Source organism: Ambystoma mexicanum, chromosome 6q (genome assembly GCF_040938575.1).
Source record: "Ambystoma mexicanum isolate Mex_15411 chromosome 6q, UKY_AmexF1_1, whole genome shotgun sequence".
Classification (NCBI taxonomy): Eukaryota; Metazoa; Chordata; class Amphibia; order Caudata; family Ambystomatidae; genus Ambystoma; species Ambystoma mexicanum.
Window position 1 is genome coordinate 1,113,205,686 of NC_090937.1, and position 21,588 is coordinate 1,113,227,273.

At 49.5% G+C, this 21,588-nt stretch overlaps 1 protein-coding gene across 6 annotated transcripts in view; it reads left to right on the forward strand.

Annotated features, from left to right (window-relative positions):
- FRYL (FRY like transcription coactivator) overlaps positions 1 to 21,588 on the forward strand; it is a 3,055,992-nt gene that overhangs the window by 2,587,399 nt on the left and 447,005 nt on the right. For all 6 annotated transcript variants that reach the window (XM_069631694.1, XM_069631695.1, XM_069631691.1 and 3 more), the window contains one exon: positions 16,120 to 16,317. In XM_069631694.1, coding sequence (XP_069487795.1) covers positions 16,120 to 16,317 — 198 coding nt within the window. The remainder of the gene's footprint in view (positions 1 to 16,119; positions 16,318 to 21,588) is intronic.

Here is a 21,588-nt window from a genome sequence, read left to right on the forward strand (position 1 = left end):
AACAGTTCCCTACCTTTTGGCTTGAAATTGGCCCTCCGAGTGTTCAAAAAATGCCTGGCACCAGTGGCAACCTATCTACAGCTACAGGGCATATACGTTTATCCATACCTGGATGACTGGCTGATTCGTGCCCGCTTCAGGAGCTGGCCACCAAATAGACAGAGGCAACTGTCCGGCTACTAATGGATCGGGGATTCTCTTTCAACTATTCAATGTCCTGCTTAATGCCATCACAGAACGCCATCTATCAAGGTATACCTGGCAGCGATATCCCACTACACTAGGTCTCCAGGAAGATCTTCACTTTGGTTCCACGGACTCATCAAGGAATTTCTCAATGGACTTTTTCAATCTTTCCCGCCAATGAAGGCTCCTGCCCCAGTGTGGAAACTCAACGTGGTTCTGAAGAGGCTCATGGTGGCCCCTTTTGAGCCTATGAATCGGGCCCCTCACAAGTTCCTCTTGAGGAAAACGGCTTTCCTTGTGGCCATCACCTCTGCCAGAAGGGTAGGTGAGATCGAGGCCATATACTGCAAGCAACCATACCTGACTTTCAACAAATCGAGGGTGGTGCTGCGTACGCACCCCTCCTTAATACCGAAGGTTCAGTCGGAATTCCACCTCAAAAAGCCTTTGGTGTTACCTGAGTGTTTCCCGAAACCTTTGTCACAGGCAGAAAGGGCCTCACATTTGCTGGATGTTGTTCGTGCCCTGAAGTTCGACATGACACGCACAAAGAGTTTTCGGAAGACCTCACAACGGTTTGTGAACTTTGGTCCTGTGAACCATGGGAAGGCCTTGTCCAAGGCTTCCGTTTCAAGGTGGCTCTCCGGCTACATCATGCACTGTCATCGGTTGGCGAACCGACCGCTGCCTGGCCTTCCGAGAGCCCACTCCACCAGAGCGATCACTGCGACGACGCTGTTCCCGTCTGGTGTCTCCCTGCTTGCCATCTGCAGGGTTGTGACGTGGAGATTCACGCACACCTTCACGAAGTTCTGCTGCATCGACAGGGATTACACGGAGGAGTCCAGAGTCAGCCAAGCAGTGCAACGCTACCTGTTCGCTTGAGGTGACTGTTCCGGATGTAAGAATTGATTGCTTCTGTTGAGCCTTGCCACCTCCCGTGGTTGTGTAATGTTGTACTTAAATGTATTTGTTATTCATGAGCATTTGAATCCATGCCAGACCCCCATGCTGCAGAAGATTTGTTACTTACCTGTAACTGTTGTTCGAATGGATTGTGTCCTCCAACGCATTCGACATCTTTGACATGTAATGTCCACAGCTGTGCACTTCGGAAACTTTTCGGCAGAGGGCGTCCTGCGTCGATGGCGTCGGGTCCATGTCCCTCGAAGGCCTCCATCGAGGGTGACGTCAGAGGATGTTATCAATAGGACGCACAGCGCCCGTACCCTCAATTCTGTTTTTTTCAGCGAACGTGTTAACTTGAGACTCGGCACGCCTCGGGTGTTTTCTTCGTAGAAGATGTCTTTCTTTTCAACCCCTCCAACTCTGCGGTCTGGCTTTAAGACCTGCTGGGACTGCAAGTCGAAGACGTCGCTCACCGACCCCCACTGCATTTGTTTGTGGTGCCTGGGCGAGTCGTACAACACAGACGACTGCTTGAAATGCCAGTCGTTGACTGCCAGGGCCTTGTAAGAGCGGAAGGGGAAGCTCCAGGTAGGTAGAGGCTCGAAGCCTGTTAAGTCCCGTGCTTCCAAGTCCAAGGGGGTTTCCACTGACGACCCGAAGGGCGACTCCGCGTCGGAAGGATTCCTGGGGATCTCGGTCCCAGAGTGGTTCCCGCCACACATCTTCCTTGTCCCGGCACTCGAGGAAGCTCCTTCACTGGTCGCCTTCCCCGTCGTCCTCAGAGGATGGTGCCTCGAGGAAGGTTTTGTGCCCTACGAAGTCCTCGACTCCGGAGGAATGGGCGGTGTTTAAGAAACCCATGATGGCGAATTTTCAATTGCAGGACACGGGTCCGGTTGCGCCTTCTGACAAAGCCGGCCAGGATCAGTCTTGTTCCGTGGCTCGCACGCCTTTGGGCTCTGGTTCACGACGCAACACACATCGGGAGCCGTCGAGGTCCTGTACAGACAAGGAAACGAGAGGTCACAAGAGACGTGTCTCTAGGTCTCGGTCCTCATCCCCAGCGAGACCGCTGCAACCTATTGAGAGCTCGGGGTCGGTGTCGACTCGTCCGGCGCTGTGTTCATCCGATTCGGACATCGACGCCTTGCCATCGTATCAGCCCACGGCGCCGTGGCACCTGTGTCGATGCCGAAGCCCTAGGCGATCACAACGTCGAGGTTGTCGACGCTCTTGACGGCTTTGGGAATTCTTTCTCGAAATTTGCCACTGGGGTACCCGGATATCGTGGATCCTCCAAGGAAGGCTATGTCGAAGGCCCTCCTCTGTCCCCAGACCTGGGTTTCAACTCCCTCTGGGTGATATTTATGAAGAGGAGGAAAGGTCTGAGGTTGAGAAACCTGGTGTACTTGATGATGCTCCACTTTTTCTGGAGACAGTCAGTTGGAGGAGTTGAGGCAGACCCTCCATGATGCAAGTGGGCTGGACACTTCCCCGGAAGTGGAATTTGGTAGACCTGAGCCTGGGGCTCATGCATAGTCTTCTTATAGGAGACTCACGGCACAAGTCTCAGAGTATCTGGGCTGGTCTAGTCCTCCTGAAGACTTTGTGCAGGATGATCTGACGGACATCTTGATTCAAGGTCCGTCCTCTGACCCTGTTTTGCCATTTCATCTTACCTTGCAGAAAAGGGTGGCAGCTGCTTGGCAGTCCCGGAATCTCTTCCGGCTGTTAATAAGTCTTTGACCAAGAAATACTGCCCTTCCGTTAGCGACCCCAGCTATCTATCTACTTGCCCCACTTGCGAGAGTTTGGTGGTTCAGGTGTCTATGACCACCTCGAGGCAGGCAGCGTACTCTACCATCCCTCCGGATAGGGACGACAAGCGCTTCGACGGTTGGGGCCGGAAGGTATTTTCTGCTGGGAGCATGGCCCTGAAATCGGCCAACTCCACGTGTGCCTTGGCAAGGTTTTCACACACTCTGTGAAATTGTGTTTCTTTGGCGGCTGAGCATATTCCTGAGGGGGAAGAAAGGGATGGGTTCCTTGCTCTCTTGCAGGACGGCAAGGATGCCATGTGTGAATCCCTTCAGTCGGGTTTGGATACGGCCGACAGTGTTGGCCGATCCAGGGCTACGAGCGCCTTTATATGCAGATTGCGTGGTTTGCGGAAGTCAGGGTTTGCTCCAGATGTGCAGGCCTGTCTTCTCAACATGCCCTTTGATGGCGCACACACGTTTGGCAGCAAAGCTGATGAGAGCCTTGAGAGATTGCAGACCTCAAAAGCTGTGGCAAGATCTTTAAGCGCCGCGGTGCGTCAACCTCTGCCTTTTTGTCCTAGGGGACAGCAGTGGAGGGGAGGTTCCTTTCATTACTACTCCTCCTTTGGTAGAACGAAAGGGGCCGCTAGTCAAAGGGGTCAGCGAAAGAGTACCCATGGTGGTGGGGGGACCTTTGGTGCCAAAGCCGCTCAGGCAGCTGCCTCTTTGCCTTCAGGCACTGCCGCAGCCGCTTCCAAACAGTCGTGAGGCCATGTCCCATGGTTCGCTGGTTGGGGGCAGACTGTCTCAGCATCTCGAAGAATGCCGTGCCATTACTTCAGATGAGTGGGTTCTGGATACCATTGCCCACGGCTACTGCCGTCCCTTCCTTCAGCGGCCTCACGACAATCCACCAGGGAGACTCTTTGAAGCTTCGGGATCCGCTCCTTGCGCAGGAAATTTTGAGCCTGCTGGAGAAAGGCGCTATAGAACTGGTGCCTGTAGCGGAGAGGAACAAGGGATGGTATTCCCAGAGAAAGACGGGGGGATTGAGACCCCTCATGGACTTGCGTTGGTTGAACAAACTTCTCAGGAAGGACAAGTTCAAGATGGGTCACTCTTAAGTCCTCCAGGCCCTTCAACTTCAGGATTGGTTGGTGTCTCTGGACCTCAAGGATGCTTACTTCCATGTGCCGATCCATCCCACGGACAGAAAGTACCTGAGGTTTCAGTTTCGGGTCCTGCCGTTCGGATTGACCTCCGCCCTGAGGGTCTTCACCAAGCTCATGGTGGTGGTGGCAGCTTACCTCAGGTGAGGGGGGATTCACGTCTACCCCTTCCTGGATGACTGGCTGATCTGGGTACGCTCTACCGAGCTAGCGTTGGATCATCTCAGTGTCACCTGCCGTACGCTTCACAGGCTGGGATTCTCCCTGAATTTCAAGAAGTCGCACCTGACATCAGGTTCTCCATCCAGCGGTCAAGACTCTCAACCTTCACGCTTGGTATCTGAAAGGTTGAGGAAAGGATTGGGACCTCCCGGATGACGTGATGGAGGTGTTTCTTTCGGCCCAGCGGCCTGCAACAAAATCCCTGTACCATTGGCGTAAGTTCTGCGACTGGTGCACAGATCACTATGTTGATCATTTTCAGTGCTCCATTCATCTTTAAGCGCTCATCTGAAGAATATTCTTGTTTTGAGATTCCTTTGATTTCTCAGTTTCTTAAAGCACTGACTAATGTATTCCCACCGTCCCCTTTCCAGTTTCCGGTTTGGGATTTAAATTTGGTTTTGAAATTTCTCATGGGTGCTCCGTTTGAACCTTTGCACTCTTGTCCTTTAAGATTACTGTCCTTCAAGACTGTGTTCTTGCTTGCGGTTACTTCCGCTCGCAGAGTGAGTGAATTGCAGGCACTTTCATTTAAGCCACCCTTTGCTGTGTTTCACAAGGACAGGGTTGGACTGCAAGTACGTCCCTCCTTTCTACCTAGGGTAGTTTCTGAATACCATTTGAGTCAAAAGGTGGTTCTTCCATTTTTCTACCATCCTCATCCTGCTAAGGAAGAGGAGTGACTCCATCGGTTGGATCCTAGGAGAGCTCTGAGCTTTTACATTTCTAGGATGTCCAGGGTCGGAGTGGACGATCAACTCTTTGCAGGATATGCTGGAAACCGATTGGGCCAGACTGTTACCAAACAGACCTTGTCCAGGTGGATTATCCTCCCCATTACGGAATGTTATCGATTGGCGGCTAAGGACCCTCCTGATGGGTTGAGAGCTCAGTCCACTAGGGGCGTGGCTACTTCCACCGACCTCCACACATATTAGGAATATGTGTGATGCCGCTACATGGGCTTTTATCCACACCTTTGTAAAACATTATTCCCTGGATACAATCCATGGTCAGGATATGGCCTTTGGGAAGGTGGTTCTTTATTCTGCAATCTGAATGGGTACTCTAAATTCTTTTCCCTCCTCCATTTACTGGTACTTCTTTGGGAGTCTGTCAAAGATGTGGAATGCGTTGGAAGACACAATCCATTCAAAGAAGTTACTTACCAACTGGTAATGTTCTTTCGACTGGATGTTCCTCCAATCCATTCCACAGCGCCCTCCCAGCCTGCCCCTCAGGAGAATTTCCTGTGCGATTGCAGCTTCCGTTTTCCGCAAGGCTAAGTGCAGTCCAGCAGGCATCAGACTGGTGCCACATGTTCTGCTGGAAAAAACGTGAACTGAGGCTACGGCCGCCATGTGTCCTATTTCTAACATCCTGTGACGTCGACCTCGACGGAGGCCTTTGAGGGACATGGACCCAAGGCCATTGACGCAGGACGCCCTCTGCCGAAAAGTTTCCGAAGTGCACAGCTGTGGACATTACATGTCAAAGATGTGGAATGTTTTGGAGGAGCATCCAGTCGAAAGAACGTTACCAGTTGGTAAGTAACTTGTTCTTCTCCAGCATGGGTCTGGCATGGTTCTACATGCAAACCCTCCCTATGTCCCCTGTGTGGCTCTTCTTGGTCATACTGCCAGTTTATGTGCTTACCAAATCTGAAGATGACTTCCAGAGGAGGGGCTTGGGAGAGGACTGTCTGTCATTGGATGGGGGGCCAGTATGACCCAGAGGACAGTGATTGGTTTAGAGGAGAAATACTGTTTTTAAGTGAAAGTGAAACTGTTTGTTTTTTCTTTTACTAAGGATTCCCAGCCTGACGACAGGGAATATTCATGAGCATGTGAATCCATGTCAGACCCATGCTGCAGAACAATAGTTACAGGTAAGTAACTTAAACCATCCTTACTATTCAAGCCGTTAAGCCAAATTGTCCACACTACATCTGTTTTAAAAGCAATTGTTAGAAACATGGTTATTTCTTATTTGCAAGACACATCTTGGAGCATTATCCTCCTCATGTATTCAAACCAGAAGTTACATAATCCTACTATTTTTAACATCAATACTGTGTGGCAGGCATGGTATCATAAGTAATGACACAGACGCAAAAGGTACAGGTTTCAACACCTTTATTAAGTTTGACTGGGGTTGGAGAATTCCTAACTGGCCATAATACTATAATGGTAGTAGTCTATTTTAGTAAAATAAAATGGCCCAAGTCATTCAGTTAAACAAATGAAAAGGTCTGTCTCATGAACCTATACTTGCCCTCATGTTTCACAATAACTGGGAAAAAGGATCTAAATAAAGTGTGTATTAAAAGAAGGTCAGAATGGCAATGAAAGTGGCTCACCACTCCCTACCCCAAGTTCAGTTCAGTTGGGTTCTTCTAAAGTTCCTTCAAGGTGAGCAGTGGGCACAGTTCAAGGATTTCCCATAAATATGTTAGGCTTTCCTCGCCTATTTCAATGTCAGTTCATTATGCATCACAGTGCTCTTCAATGGATTCTCTCTGGCTTCCCTCACCCGGCTTCACAATTGTCAAACAAGTATTCACAATGTTCCTTCTTAGTTACTTTCACAGGCTTCCCTTGCCTGTCTTCAAACACATAAACGTGGCTGAAACACTTTCCAGCTAAACAGCTCAGCTTCTCAGAGCTCTGGGAAAACTCCCTTCCCCAACCTTTATACTTCTCTTGCACAATTTTCACCTGTTAGAGTCCTTCGCAACTGCATAGTATTAATACCCCCATGCGTGACCACTCTGGCGGCAGGGTCCTTATTATCGCCTTACCAGAGAGCATTGCAACCGCACCGCACCATACCGTACTTTCTGATTTGGTTTCCTAGAATGGGCCCTCAGCCACCTGTTCCTTATTTCAAAAAAGCATATAGTTCATTAGGACGGGCCCTCAGCCACTCAGTTCCTTGTTTCACAATATGTCTATTCACTTTAGCCTTTTGTGATCTCTGCATGCTCTTTCCCTCGTGGCTTTCCCTTCAACGGCTTTCAACACATTTCACTTTAATTATTCACTGTTCCTTTATCTTTCACGAAGCGTTCAACAATGTGCCTTCTCACACAGCACTGCTTCGTTACTTTGTTTCTCATCAGCTCCCTTTTCAGCCAAATACTTTCAAGTGTTCAATTCAATGTCTTTGTCCTTCAACGCGTAGCCTAGCATGTAACATTGTAGCTTTCAATAATCGCACGTATCGCAAACCGACTCTCTTTCTTAGAACTCACTGACTGCGATTGATTTTGCACGTCCTTCACTTTTCAACTTGTCAAGGTTATGGTCTTGCCCACCTTCCCCTCAGACGCCCCCGGGAGGGCCTCACAGCCTAGGCAAGCAAACGAGCAGCGTACTGGTGCATGGAGGAAAGGGACTAGCCGGCCCCTCAGCTCTCTTCTCTGGACTTTTTCGGCTTCTTGGAGACCTGGTTCTCTCGCCACGCTTTCTCCTGCCTCAACTCGCATCCTGTCAGCATCCCGTTCTCCCTAGCCTGGTTCTATGGAGCTCTCACTCAGCTGCTCCTCCCTCTTGCCATCCAGCTTGCCTTCCTTCTTGGGCCCTGCCCTCCTCCCTGTGTCTTTCCGTGCTCCACTTTTTATAGTTTGAAAAACGGTCCCTGAGTTTCAGGTTTGTGCGATTGTGACTGAGTGCCTGACCTTATTAGTGGGACAAGGCCAATACATATTACTGATGGTAATCTTCCTAATCTCCGTCTTTCTCTTCCTCGTCTCAGTAGTTGGGCTGATTAGGAGAAGAGGGGAGTTATGGAAGTTGTAGTATCCCATAAAGGTAGAGGGAATAGGAGATAAAAAAAAAATAATAAAATGGGGCATACCATGTATCACCTTCAGGTGTCTCCGCCCCACTCCCTGAGGATCCCCTACCCACGTGATCCTCCCTCATTTGTCCACCCCCAGGGTCAGGATCCAATAGCGATGGTGCCTCCCTGGCCACCTGAATAAGGGATCTCCGGGGATGGGGTTGTGAAACACTTTCGGGTTTTTAACAATGTGTATCAACACGCATTCATGCCAGCACTAATCAGCATTACTTTCTAGGGGCGAATGATTTCCCATACCATTGTTCCAAATAGTTGCCTTGCGACTCACAGTACTTTGCCAAAAGTGTGGGTACGTGAGATTTCACTTTACAGTAACCTTCAAGAACCATTAGTCTTAAAGCACAAGTTATTTCACTTAATTTGCAGACCTAACGTGCATGACTAATGAGTCCATGCAAATATAAGAACACATTCAGCAACCAATGCAATCAACTGCACAATTTATATACAACCCATAGGCACATGCTCCCATTGATAATGAGGGACAGCAATTAGCCAAGCATGTTAAATAACAAAGCTTGGCCCACTTAATACAAATTAATGTTTGATTCCAGGTCTAAAACAGTGAAAGGCAAGATTTTATATCTTTTCAATTACTAGAATCAAACATATGCTATCAGTATGGATGTACAGGTCCAACAGGTGAGACATGGTCTTTTCCAACTTTTACAAGCCAGATATTCAGAATGTAGTGAATCCACATGGCCTGACCACCAGTTGATATTTTTTGGGGGATTTTTGCATTGTTGAACCAATATGTTTCAAGTACCACATAAATGTTGAATTTGGCATATTGTTCTCATTCCAATGACTGTTAAAGCATTGAAAAATACCTTTTTCAAGTCGAAACATGTTAACAATAAACTAAGACGCTTGTTATACAGAAATACAAGCTGTGCCTAACAGTAGTTATGTACGATAATCCTGCAACAGGAAAAGAAGTGTGTGCGTGTAAACACAGGTACACACTACAAATGTTGTTGTCTGTGCGCATATATATAATATAGCCACGTTCAATGCCCTTCATGTAGTGCATAATGCCTCTTAACAGCTGGTGCTCTGTTAAAGGGCTAACCTTCAAAAATAGCCAACTATTATTGTGCATGCAAACGTTGCACTAAATGTGCTTGCAGCTCACATGACAAAACTCAAAATAACAAAGCACTCGATCCAACGTTAACGTGCAAGCACCTTTATTAAAGTTAAAAGCAATTCATAGTCATTATATTAGCCGGCATGGGTTTACAAAGTTGCTAAAAAGTCAAACAAACACTCATCTGTGCGCCACGCGTTCCACCCCCATGCAGGCACTTCCCCAGTGGAAGTGAATCAATTGTTTAATGCAAACCGCTTTCTATTTCCACTTTTTTGGGAGGCGGTTCAATTCTAAGTCATGTGACCACTGTTGTATCATGTCCTTTTAATTCTAGCAATAATGGCGGCCATCTTAGACCTGTGTGACCATAGTAATCTATATAGACAATTCTACGCGATCATATAATAATTCAGTCTACTTTCCAAGACGCAATCTATTTTTGTCTCCCGTATCAGTAATATAATTTGTACTTGATAGTACTACTTAATTTGTTCGCCAAGCCAAAGGCCACTTTATCAAAATTAATCACAGCAGTATCATACTGCGTGTTGCATAATGCATGACTTTAAACCTCAAAGCCAACGTGCATGCAGCAGCACTAACATCCAACAACTAATACTAAGTTTTATTTTAAAACTTGAAACATACGATTAAAACATTATTAAATCATTTGTATTCCTTAAATTGCGCCCTAATGTGCTAAATCTCAAATCCATTTAAATTGCTAATGTGGTACAGAATTATTTACAAAAAACACATTAAAACAGAACTCAACAATGCTGTGACGTAAATCAACACCCAAGGAAGTGGCGATTCATATCCAATCGTTTCATTTTACAGCTGTTAGATCAATCCTGGCCAGGTTGGTTTGGCGTGACCTCTGAACATAGACATGTAAAGTGAACAAGTGCACTTCAGACATAAAGTGCCATATGTTGGATCGGTCCAAGGTGAACAGAAGAAATTCAGACAATGCAGTACCAGTTGACAAATTCACTTCCATGTATAGCGCTATACTTCGCTTCACACTTGTTGAAGCAATACTGCCCAGTTGGGCTTGGCCTCACCACTAAACTTTATCATATAAAGTGAACTCGTGCATTTGAACAATACAGTACTGATTAATAAACTCTATCTAGAAATTGCAACATAGCACTGTTACGACTTACATAATTCGTGATATGTCATGTCATGATCAAAATACAATCTTCAAATCTTTATCATTCTCAATTCCATACATACCTAGTCATTCAAGAGATGTATAGCTAATTCTTCTCCAGCATTGTGTTCTCCTGGCTTCTTGGTATTGAAGGTCACTATTAATTTGGATTCGAGTTTACGCAATTTGCCTTCCCTATTTCATTTCCTCTTATGGATGGGTATATGCGCTAAAGCAAAAAATCTCAATGCCACATCACTGTTGTGTCTCTCTGCAAAGTGAACTGCCAATGGATAGTTACTGTCACCATTAATTATTGCTCTGTAATACTGCAAAATTCTTAGCTTAAGCTAACAAATCGTGGACCCAATATACATCAAATCACATGGGCATATGATTCCATATACCACAAATTTAGTCAAGCAATTGATTTTTTGCTTAATTTTCCACAATTTGTCACACTTAGCACCATAGTATACTTTATATTTTTTGATTGCATACGTACACATCTTACAGTTGTTAAATTTATCAAAACCATTATTTGATGTTTTCTCAGCCAATTATTGGCTCTATTATTGGTATTAGGGATACTTGATGAAATAAGAGCTTTCAAAGATTTAGCCTTGGCATATGTAATCAATGGCCTATCTCCCAAATAGGATGATAAATCTCTATCTGCCCAGAAGATGGACCAATGTCTAAGATTCTGCTAATATCCCCTGCTTGGACCCTGTAAATTGTAATGCATCTGATGGTGTTAGGGAGAATTCTCATAAATGACTAATTTCCCTTACCCAATGAGTCCCTCGGCAGCTTTACTAGATTCCTATGATTTTTATTTTCACCTGGTAAGAGTGTGAGCCTTTTTCCTCACTCTTACATGTGTTTTGCTGTGTGTGTTTTCATTTTTTGTGTGATCTTGAGCACTGGAGCCTCACCTGCTCCATGGCCTCATATTTATCATGTGTGTTACACAGCACCTTCAGTGCAGTGACACAGGGTTGTCTCTAAGACTTCCCCCGGACTCCATTTTTTCTGGGGCTGACTACTGTCCCCCCAGAAACAGGTAAAGTTGCCATTTACTTTATGTAGTCATTTAACCTACAGACCCAGTACACCCCATCTTACATGGAGTATTGGAAAGTGTTAAGTCTGATCCCTTTTTGTCTGTACCTCCTGGAGCCTTGTTTCGCTCCCTTAACGCTAAGACTTGGCTGGTGGCAGTGGTATCTACCCTAACTTTTCTACCGCGATTATACTATATAAACTTGGTACTGTTTTAGGCTATTGTATTAGCCTCGAACATAAACCTGCTTGACCAAATACATTTTTGCTTTTGGCTCCAGTCGGGTTTAATCGCCATCTCTTTTTGTTAATATCCTTCTTGTGTTTTACTTTGAGGGCCAAACCAGGTTTGCCCTATTTGTTCGCTGTCCTTTGGCTGGCTTCTACGAAGAATCCCTCCTTTGGCGTCTGGGTGTCTAGGTGGGCTGAATGTGAGGGAGGGGTTTAGTAACCCCCTGCACAGGGTCTCCTTGGAGACCCAAATCGCACTTTGTGTCCATTGACTGAGGTGGTTGTCCGGGCTGTACGACCCCCCTGCTGTGTGGTTGACAGTAAAGGCTGTGTGAATGGGGGATTTTCACATAAAAGGCAGGTCTCTTGGGCTGGAAGTCAGAGTCTCCACTGGAACTACAAGAACCAAAGAGAAGGCTGCTGTACCTTCCGAGTCCCGGTGAAGCCCTGCTGCAGTTCTGAGCTATCCACCCTTCAACGACAGAGAAGATCCAGTCCGGAGTCTTCGTCCCTTGAGCCTGGTGGGATCAACCAGCTCACCACCTACAGCCAGAGAATCCTCCTCTGGGTCGAAATCACTGCACAAAGCTGTAGTGGTCCGGATAGCCATCGGAAGAGCCCTCCTGTTTTAAAGGAGCGCACCTTTTATTCACCATTGCTTTGCTGCTGCTGGCCTCATCCCTGGGTAGTGCAGATCACTCCAGATGTCCTTCTTGTCCCCACGACTGAAGCTCCAGGAACCTTGAGTCTGCAGGAACTACCAGGAACAACTGCCGTAGCACCAGCTTTTCTTCATTCGAATAAGGTACTGTGTCCATTTGGTCGTTCTCTCCGTCTGACCTTGAGGAATCGGGATCAACCCTTTTCCTTGCCGAAGGCTTGTCCTTTTTTCCTTCCCTCCTTTTGCCTCCCTTTGACAATATCCAAGTACTCCTGGCAACGTTAATCTATAACTGTTCTGATTGTGTGATCCTCGACAACAGAGCCCTGCTCCATTTGTCACTGGCGCAGGCATATTGACTTTATCTGTATTTTCAAACACGTCATGTGATTCATGTGCCTCGACAAAAGTATTGCTTTTTGATTTTTATCGCCTTTTCCTTGGTTTTTATTCAATGTGCTAAGTGTGTTTGACTACGGTTACAATTCTCCCCGCGGGTACTTCGTAAGACCGAACTGTCATTACTGTCAAAAAGTGAGCGCTTCTTAACCCCCGGTAACGTCTTTTGTTTCACAACAACGGCCTGTCAAATCCTAAAGTACTTACCTTGAATTGACCTGAACCAAAGGAATTGGTTGTGTGTAGTATATTTTAGAGTGTGGTTTTGTTTAATAGAAGTGAAGTGTTTTGTGAACAGATGGTTTAAAAATAAATGTACTTATATTTTTTTAACCAGAAACCTTGAGTCAGTGTTTGTTTGAGTCATAGTAATTGTAATCCTTTGTGTAATTCCTGTTACTGCTCATTTGCTCTTGAGATAAGTCTGGCTGTTCCGCTACTGCTACTACTATAACTGTGTAGTACAGGCTTGTACGAAAGGTGAAATTGTACTGCCACTTGTGGACTTAATTGTCTGTAGTGTTCCCGAAGGGTACTGCAGATGATTCTGCCTAACAGGGCGTATCTTCTCCCTGTCCAGGGGTGCTTGTGCCTCCTCCGGGAGATCATAGAACAGGCCCTGTTTTTGTGTATGATTTTTAGTCATCCTGGGTAGGTCAACATGTATTACAGGCCTGCTGTCCTAAGTCTAGCTTTGGTCGCCAAAAATTGTGCCTGGCTCTTCTGCACCTGGAAGGTATAATAAGGTAGACCGCCGGGTCTGCCGAATCTCTCTTCAGTGCCCCACCTTATCTGGAGTAGGTTAGTGTCTTTTCCCTGTCTTTATACTTAAGAACCTTCGCAATTATCGGACTGGGGTTTCGGAGGGGGGAAAGAATGCCTAGTTAGTGCTCTGTGTGCCCTCTCGATTGTGAAACCCTGCATGAGGTTGCCGGGCCCGATTTCTTAGAGTAACATGTTTTCTATGTATGTCGTGGGGTCTGTGCCTTCCTCTCTCTCTCTAGTAGGCCAACTAGGCGGCTATTGTTCCTACGGGCCTGTCCTTCAGCTTCTTCTACTGTTTTCTAACAGGCTGACCTTCTGTTGCAAGACATGGACATTAGCATTAGCTTGCGTCTCCTGGAGCTGAACTACATTCTCCTTCACTTGTGTTTCCAGGGTAGCGGTGCGCTCCGCCAGGCTACGAACTTCTTGGCACAATAGTTCCACATCTGTTTTCACTGCTTCAATTTGTGTCCTTAATGAGGCTTTTAGGTCAGCAATAGCCTGCATCACTTGGTTATGCAGTTCCATGGCATCTCCCACTTTCACTTGCTCCTTATTTCCCCCAGGAGCCTGTTGCGTGGTCCTGTCGTAGTTGTCTAGTGTCGATTGACCTACCTTCATTTTGGCTAGTTTAGGAGGCATCCAATTTGCTTATCCCTGCAGTAGCAATCAGAAATTTTTATATGTGCAGCGCACTACAAATAAGTACTTGGGTGTAAAATGAGGCATTGTGGTCGTAAACCCCAGACAGCGCAGGCTTGGTGCAGGTGTTTTATATGCAAGGGCAATTTCTGCAGGCTGGAAGCAATTATTACAAGGTGCGCTCCAGTATCCTTACAACAAATCTTTGTTGTCTTTGCTCTTTATTGCTTCCTCCAGTGGGCCTTTTGCCAGAATCTGTTCTCCAGTGTCTCTTCGATGAAGCTGCTACCTGTGGCAGCTACTGAGCTTTGCCGGCTCACAATATACCCCATAGGCAGAGGGATACAGCTCTTCTATTACACCACCCAGCCCGAGTTCACGGATTCATGCCGCCGACTCTATTACCCTCTGGTGGGTGTCGGGCGCTCTGGTGGGGGGGGGGGGGGGCAGTGCGCTGCACTTGCCTTACTTGATTTCTTCTTATCGCAGCACTGTCCTGGATATGAGGGCTTTGTCTGCGTGCCACCTGTAGGCAACGCAATCTCCGATCTCTATCAACTCACATCATACTGTACCGGCTCAGGGCACCCATCCTGCTCCTGTGTGCGCTCCTCTGTTTCATACCATGGCTGTAACTTCCTCTGCAATTTCTCCACTCCTCCGCCTGGATTCTTCTGTCCCCCGAGCCCAGTCTCCACGTTCTGGTCGCCATTTTGTTTCGGCCTCTATCGTCGGTCCCTCTTTTCCGCACCGTGTTGCACTTATACTCCCGGCTGGGCACTCCCAAGGAGTTTATCTCCGATCTCGCTTATTTTTTGGCGATATGTTTATGGCAGAGCACATTATGCAAGCGGATCATGCAGGATCTGGCGGGAGCTATCGCAGGAGTCCACCTACACCATGGCTGCAAGCAACGCCTCCCAAGGGGTGTGGATATTTATCACTGCACCTTATCATTAACCCAAAAGTTAGGATACAGTAGTGAGCAAGGAGACGTAGTTTGGCAAAGCTGTGCTTCTTAAATTCGTTGACTAAATTTTCATTTGTGCTTACTCATCTACTCCTATTTTTCTTTTTTAAGATTGTGCTGTTGGAATCTTTATCAAGATGATAAATGCATAGGTGTGGGTAATCTGTTAGAAGATGCGTACCTTAGGGTAATTTTGCTGTTCGATACGCTATTCTGCATACAGATTCATCACTGCCCCTTCAACTCCATTTGTGAATTGTTACTTGATGTATCCCTACAAATATGAAAGTAAATAAATAAAAGATGTTGGGTGAGATTTCTTTTTTCTTTTTAATGAATTGGTAGTCTGAAGTGTTTGATGGAAATCCAGAATGAGGCACGTAAAGCATGATGTGGTTTTCTTTTGTAAGAGGAGTAAGGGATGGTTGAGAGTACAGTTAGGGTCAAATGAGCAAGAGAGAGGGGAAGGGGAGAAAACGAGGGGGAGGCTTTCAACATTTGAATGATATGGTTTTTAGTAGAGAAGATGAGATGTTGAAGTTGTAGGCCATGAGTGCAGATTGTGTGATATTTGGGCATGAAAGAAACAATTGAATTCGGGAAGGGATAATTAAGAGCAGACAGTGAGGATAATTATTTTGAAAGGTCGAGGAGTTGACCTGGATGTTGACTGAGGTTGGGACTTCCATTTATTGTTTTTGTCAAGTTAGGAGTTTGAATTTGAGGATTCTGCCATTTGCGGTGCTTACATGTATACTTGTGGTACAAATAGCAGAGCCAATCTCTGTGCAGAATAGAGTATTCATTGGAACCATTGTTACTGCCGTGCAAGTAACCACATTCCTTTATATAATAGACATAAAGACTCCTCTATTTGTGATACTAGTTTGTATGTTTATAATGTGTATAAAGTTTTAATTATAAAAACCGAATACCCCATAAGTGCATCTTGTTTAACAACATCTTTATAGTTGTTCTGATAGAAAGTGTATATTTCAAAATGCTCTCTTTTTACTATTAGAGTCCATACTGGAAAGAAGCTCTGAACATTCTAAAACTGGTAGTGTCTCGATCAGCAAGCCTTGTGGTACCAAGTGATGGTCCAAAGACCTATGGCAGCGATTTAGGCTCTCCAGAAATCTCATTCGCAAAAATCTTCAATTGTCCATCTAAAGAACTTCCTGGAAAGACCTTAGACTTTCATTTTGACATTACAGAGGTAGGTCATACACCTACATGACAATGAGGATTGACATTTTAAAATATTTGTATTCTTCTCCCCATCTTTGTCTTAATATGCACAGTAAAGACAATCAATTCACATAATGGTGTGTTTATCTGACCATTAATGATCATGATTTGTGATGTTTAATTTCTAAAATAAAAATAGTACTAGCATTTCTGAATACACAATACAATGACTTAGTGCATGCGTTTATGTCCACTCTGTATAGATTCCTGGCCAGCTTCAGGAATATGGCTTTGTGTGGTCTTCAAATACTTCTCCAGCATGGGGTCTGGCATGGATTCACATGCTCATGAATATTCCCCGTCGTCAGGCTGGGAATCCTCGGTAAAGAAAAAACCAGTATCAGTTTCGTTTCTGATCTGTCTTTCGTAGTAATAACCAATCACTGGTCTCTGCGTCATACTGACCACAGCCAATGACTGCCCTCTACCTAAGCACCGCCTCTGGCAGCCATCTTCAGATTTTTACCGCACGTTCATGTGTTGGGATCCTCGTGCTATTGCTCTCGAGCGTTAGTGCTATTTTTTCGCGCTTTTTCACAAAAACTTCGATTCTTTCGGTCAAAAGAGCCTCAAGCTCCACCGATCCTACATCCGATCAACGGGGACCCGTGTCGGATTCATCTGTGCCCCTCAAGGGTGAAGATTTCGTCGAGCTACACTTCGGAGGACTCCAGAAGCTTCTCAGGCCCGGTCTCGGAGATGGCCCAGGAGAAGGGAAGCTCGACGCCCGGAAAGCTGTTCAGGGCCTGCCCTGGATGCCAGCTGCAGAACGTCTTCAAGGAGGACGAACACTCTTTCTGCCTTTACTGCCTTCATGGGGACAAGACGCACGTGGAGAAGGACTGTGCGTTTTGCGGCAACATGTCGGAACGGACCATGAAGGACCGCCATCAACGTCTCGCCAGCTGGCTGGAGGGTAAGAGCCCGTCTGGCGAGAAGAAGAAGAAATCTGAGCGGTCTTCTAAGACCTTTGAGGGCGCCCCGGCGACGGGGGCCCAACATAAGGCCAAGCACCGCGAGTCCGCTGGCACCGGGAGCGCCGAACGGTCGGGCTCTACGGGCGCCAGGCAGGGCGCACCCTCCCCGGCACCATCAACCACGAGCCAACGCTCTGGGTCGGGTAAGAGGAAGGCCGAGCACCCGGCGAAGCTCCTGGAGAGACCCCGGTCGAGCTCTAAGGCAGAGGAGGAGCGTGGCAGTGCCCCCTCCCTCAAGGATAAGGCGGTGAGCGCACCTAAGGTGGTGAAGGCCTTGATCCATTCGACCAAGCCCTCTATCGAAACGGTCGCGGCGGCCCTGGCCCAGCCTGTGGAGGCTGCACCAGTGGTGGCGGCCTCGGGGCCCAGAATCTCCCTGCCTCCTCGGAGGGAGTCTTCTTTCGTGCCCATCGATAGGACCCCCGTGAAACCCTCCGTGGGGAAGAAGGGGGGGCAGGGCGTCGTCGTAGATTCGGCCTCAACCTCAGAAGAGGAACTGATCGAGGTCTTAAGCCACGGCCTAGGCGTGGAACAAGACCAGCCCGTCGGAATGGGCCCCGACGCAGGTGACGACGACGACATCGTCGAGGATACCGACGGGGCCCCTGCTCGCCCGTCGGATTCCCCTCTGCCAGCGCCGCAAGACAACTCAGCGGCCATTTTGTTGGCTATACAGTCCTTATGCTCCGAGATAAGGACGAGACTACCGTTACCGACGGAGGAACCTCTCCCGTCGGGGGATCCAGAACCGGGACCTTCTGGTGTTCCCCCTACCAAGAAAAGAAGGATCCATCCACCGCCTCCTTTTCAACCGTCGCGCCCCGTCCAGCCCTCCTCCCCGTCCACCCGAGGGGATGATACGGGGACTGACACGGCAGCGACGGGTACGGACGACGAGGCATACGACGAGGATTTTCCGTCGTCGCCTCCCACCAGGGCTTCTCCGCCCGACGAGATTGGATCGTTCCACTCAATGATCGCCAGGGCATCCGAGCTTTTCCAACTCTGCCCTGAGGAGAAGAAAAAGGAAGGCTTCCTTTACCAACGGCGCGAGACCAAGAGGAAGACGGTCCTCGCAGTGCCTCTGTTGGACGACATTTGGGATGAGGGCCTTTCCCTCCTCAAGAACCCTTCCAAGACGCCAGCGAAAAGAGACCGGTACGAGAAAAAGTACCGGGTCCCGGACTCGGCCCCCCTATGCCTCCGGGCGCAGCCTACCCCGGACTCCGTCGTCTCCGCGGCAGCCAGGAAGAAAGCGGGGGGGGGGTGCGGCCTCCACGTCGACTTCCCCGCCGGACGGCGAGGGAAAGAAATTGGATGCCATGGGACGCAGAGTCATCTCGTCGGCGGCGACGACGATTAAAGCGGCCAACGCCTTGGCTATCGTGGCCCGCTACGACAGGGAACTCTGGTACAAGATAGCTCCCCTGCTGGATTTTCTGCCGGACGACAAGAGGGCGGAGGCCCTTGAGATCCTGCAGGAAGGTGAGGTGGCCTCGGACCACGCCATCACCGTGGCGACGGACATCGCCGACACTGGGTTCCGCCAGATGGGCAACGGCGTTTGCCTTCGACGTCGCGGATGGCTCAAGGCTACGGACTTTCGGCAGGACGTCCAGACCAGGGTCCTGGACATGCCCTTCGACGGGAACAACCTGTTTGGGAAGACAGTGGACGATTCCCTTCAGGCCATCAAGGCGGATACTGAGACGGCCCGGGCCCTTGGAGTACTGCAGCAACGGCGGACGCCCTTTCGGAGCGGCGGAGGCAAGGGCGCCTCCAAAGGTTCCGGCGGCGGTTTCGCTTCCTACCGTCAAGCGGCCCGCTCGTCGTCGCAAGAGGCCTACAGAGGACGAGGCAAGTCTGGCGGACCCCGCCGTCGTCGCCAAGGAGGCCAAGGCGGCAAGGCCGCGTCCAAGCAGGATTGAACCGGCCGTGGGGTCGGGCCCCCACCGAAGCACCCCGGTGGGAGGCCGGCTGGCGGGCTTCGTCAGCGTGTGGGAGTCCATCTCCACCGACCGTTGGGTGCTGGACGCCCTGGCCCGGGGCCACGCGCTCGAGTTTCAAAGAAGGTGCCCGCGCATCCCCCCGTGGCCAGGAAAGAACTTCACGTCCCTCAACTTCTCCTGGAGGTAAAGGCGATGCTCAGAAAGGGCGCCATCGAACTCGTCCCAAAGAGGCTTCGGGGCTCCGGAGTCTACTCGCGTTACTTCCTCGTGAAGAAGAAGACGGGAGGATGGCGCCCCATCCTGGACCTGCGACGCCTGAACAAGTTCATCAAGGCGCAGAAGTTCCGGATGGTCACCCTCCAGCACGTCCTGGGTCAGCTGGAGGAAGGAGACTTCCTATCGTCGTTGGATTTGGAGGATGCCTACTTCCACATTCCCATCCTAAAGGGGCACCGAAAATTCCTCAGATTCGTGGTCCAAGGGCGTCATTACCAGTTCAAAGCCCTTCCCTTCGGACTGCGGTCGGCACCCAGGGTTTTCACCAAGTGCCTCGCACCGGTGGCGGCGCAGCTGCGCCGCGAGGGGATTCACGTCTACCCCTACCTGGACGACTGGCTCATCCGCGCCAAGACGAGGGAGCTCGCCGTGGTCCACACGGCAAGGACCGTCCAACTCCTCACGGACCTGGGATTCTCCGTGAACTACGCCAAATCCCACCTGGTGCCCGCGCAAGTCGCACTGTTTCTGGGAGCGAGGCTCGACACAGTGTCCCTTCTGGCCTCCCCGTCGGAGGAGAGGACCAGGACCATCTTGGGCAAGGTGCAACGGATGTTGGTGGCCGACGCGGCCAAGGTGAGGTCCATCAAGTCCCTCCTCGGGATGATGTCTTCCTGCATCTACCTCATTCCCATGTGCAGGCTCCGGATGCGCCCGTTGCAAGAGTTCCTGGATGCGCGCTGGATCCAGACGACGGGCAGCTTCGAGGAAAGGATCAAGCTCGACGAGAGTTTCCGACGAGCGATACGGTGGTGGGGCACCCGCGCGCATCTGACGGCGGGCATGGACTTCCAGACCCCAGCCCACCAGGTGACTGTGACCACGGATGCCTCCCTAGAAGGGTGGGGAGCGCACACCGAAAATCTGCACGCAAGGGGACTCTGGCTCCCGACGGAGAAGTCCCTGCATATCAACGTCCTGGAGCTCCGTGCAGTGTTCTGGGCCCTCAGGTCCTTCCTTCCGTCCCTCAAGGGCAAGGTGGTGAGGATCTTCACCGACAACACCACCACCATGTTTTACATCAGGAAACAGGGCGGAACCAGGTCCCCAGCGCTGTCCAAGGAGGCGCAGGACCTGTGGCATTGGGCCGTCGCCCAAGGGATTCTTCTGGTGCCGTTTCATCTGGCAGGGATAAAAAACACCATCGCCGACTCACTCAGCAGGGAGCTGCGCTCGTGCCACGAGTGGGAACTACGGCAGGATCTGGTGGATCGCCTCTTCCGACGGTGGGGCACACCCCAGATCGACCTGTTCGCGACGGCGACGAACACCAAGTGCCGGAGGTTCGCCAGCAGGTTTCCCCAGACGAGGAGCATGGGCGATGCTTTCTCGTTCCCCTGGGAGGGCCTGTTCCTCTACGCGTTCCCTCCCTTGCCTCTGCTAATCCGGCTCGTCAACCAGCTCAAGAGGTCACGGTGCAGGATGATCCTCGTCGCACCTGCGTGGCCGAGGCAGATATGGTTCCCGGACCTTCTGGACTTGTCGGCGTCCCCGCCAATCAAGCTGCCGGCGGACGCGGATCTACTCTCCAGGGAAGGAGGCGCCATCCTCCACCACGACCCGAAGTCGCTGAACTTGCAGGCCTGGCTCCTGCAGCGCTAGAGTTTGGAGGATACGACATACCGGCCGATTGCAGAGAGGTTCTTGCAAAGGCCAGGGCGTCCTCGACTCTTAAATGCTACGGACACAAATGGAAGAGGTTCTCTGTCTGGTGCCACGCACAGAAGATTAACCCTCTACGGATTACGGCTCCCCAAGTGCTGCCGTACCTGCTGACGCTGGCCAAAGCTGGTCTGGCACACGCGTCCATCAAGATTCATCTTGCTGCGATCTCCCGATACACCAGAACCACGGGCCGGACGTCCTTGTGGTCTCATCGTCTGGTGAAAGAGTTCATGAAGGGACTGTTCAGATCGTTCCCGCCGGTGAAGGCTCCGGCCCCGGCGTGGGAGCTCAACGTGGTGCTGACCAAACTCATGGGACCTCCGTTCGAGCCTCTGCACTCGGCCCCGTTGAAGTTTCTATCGTGGAAAACAG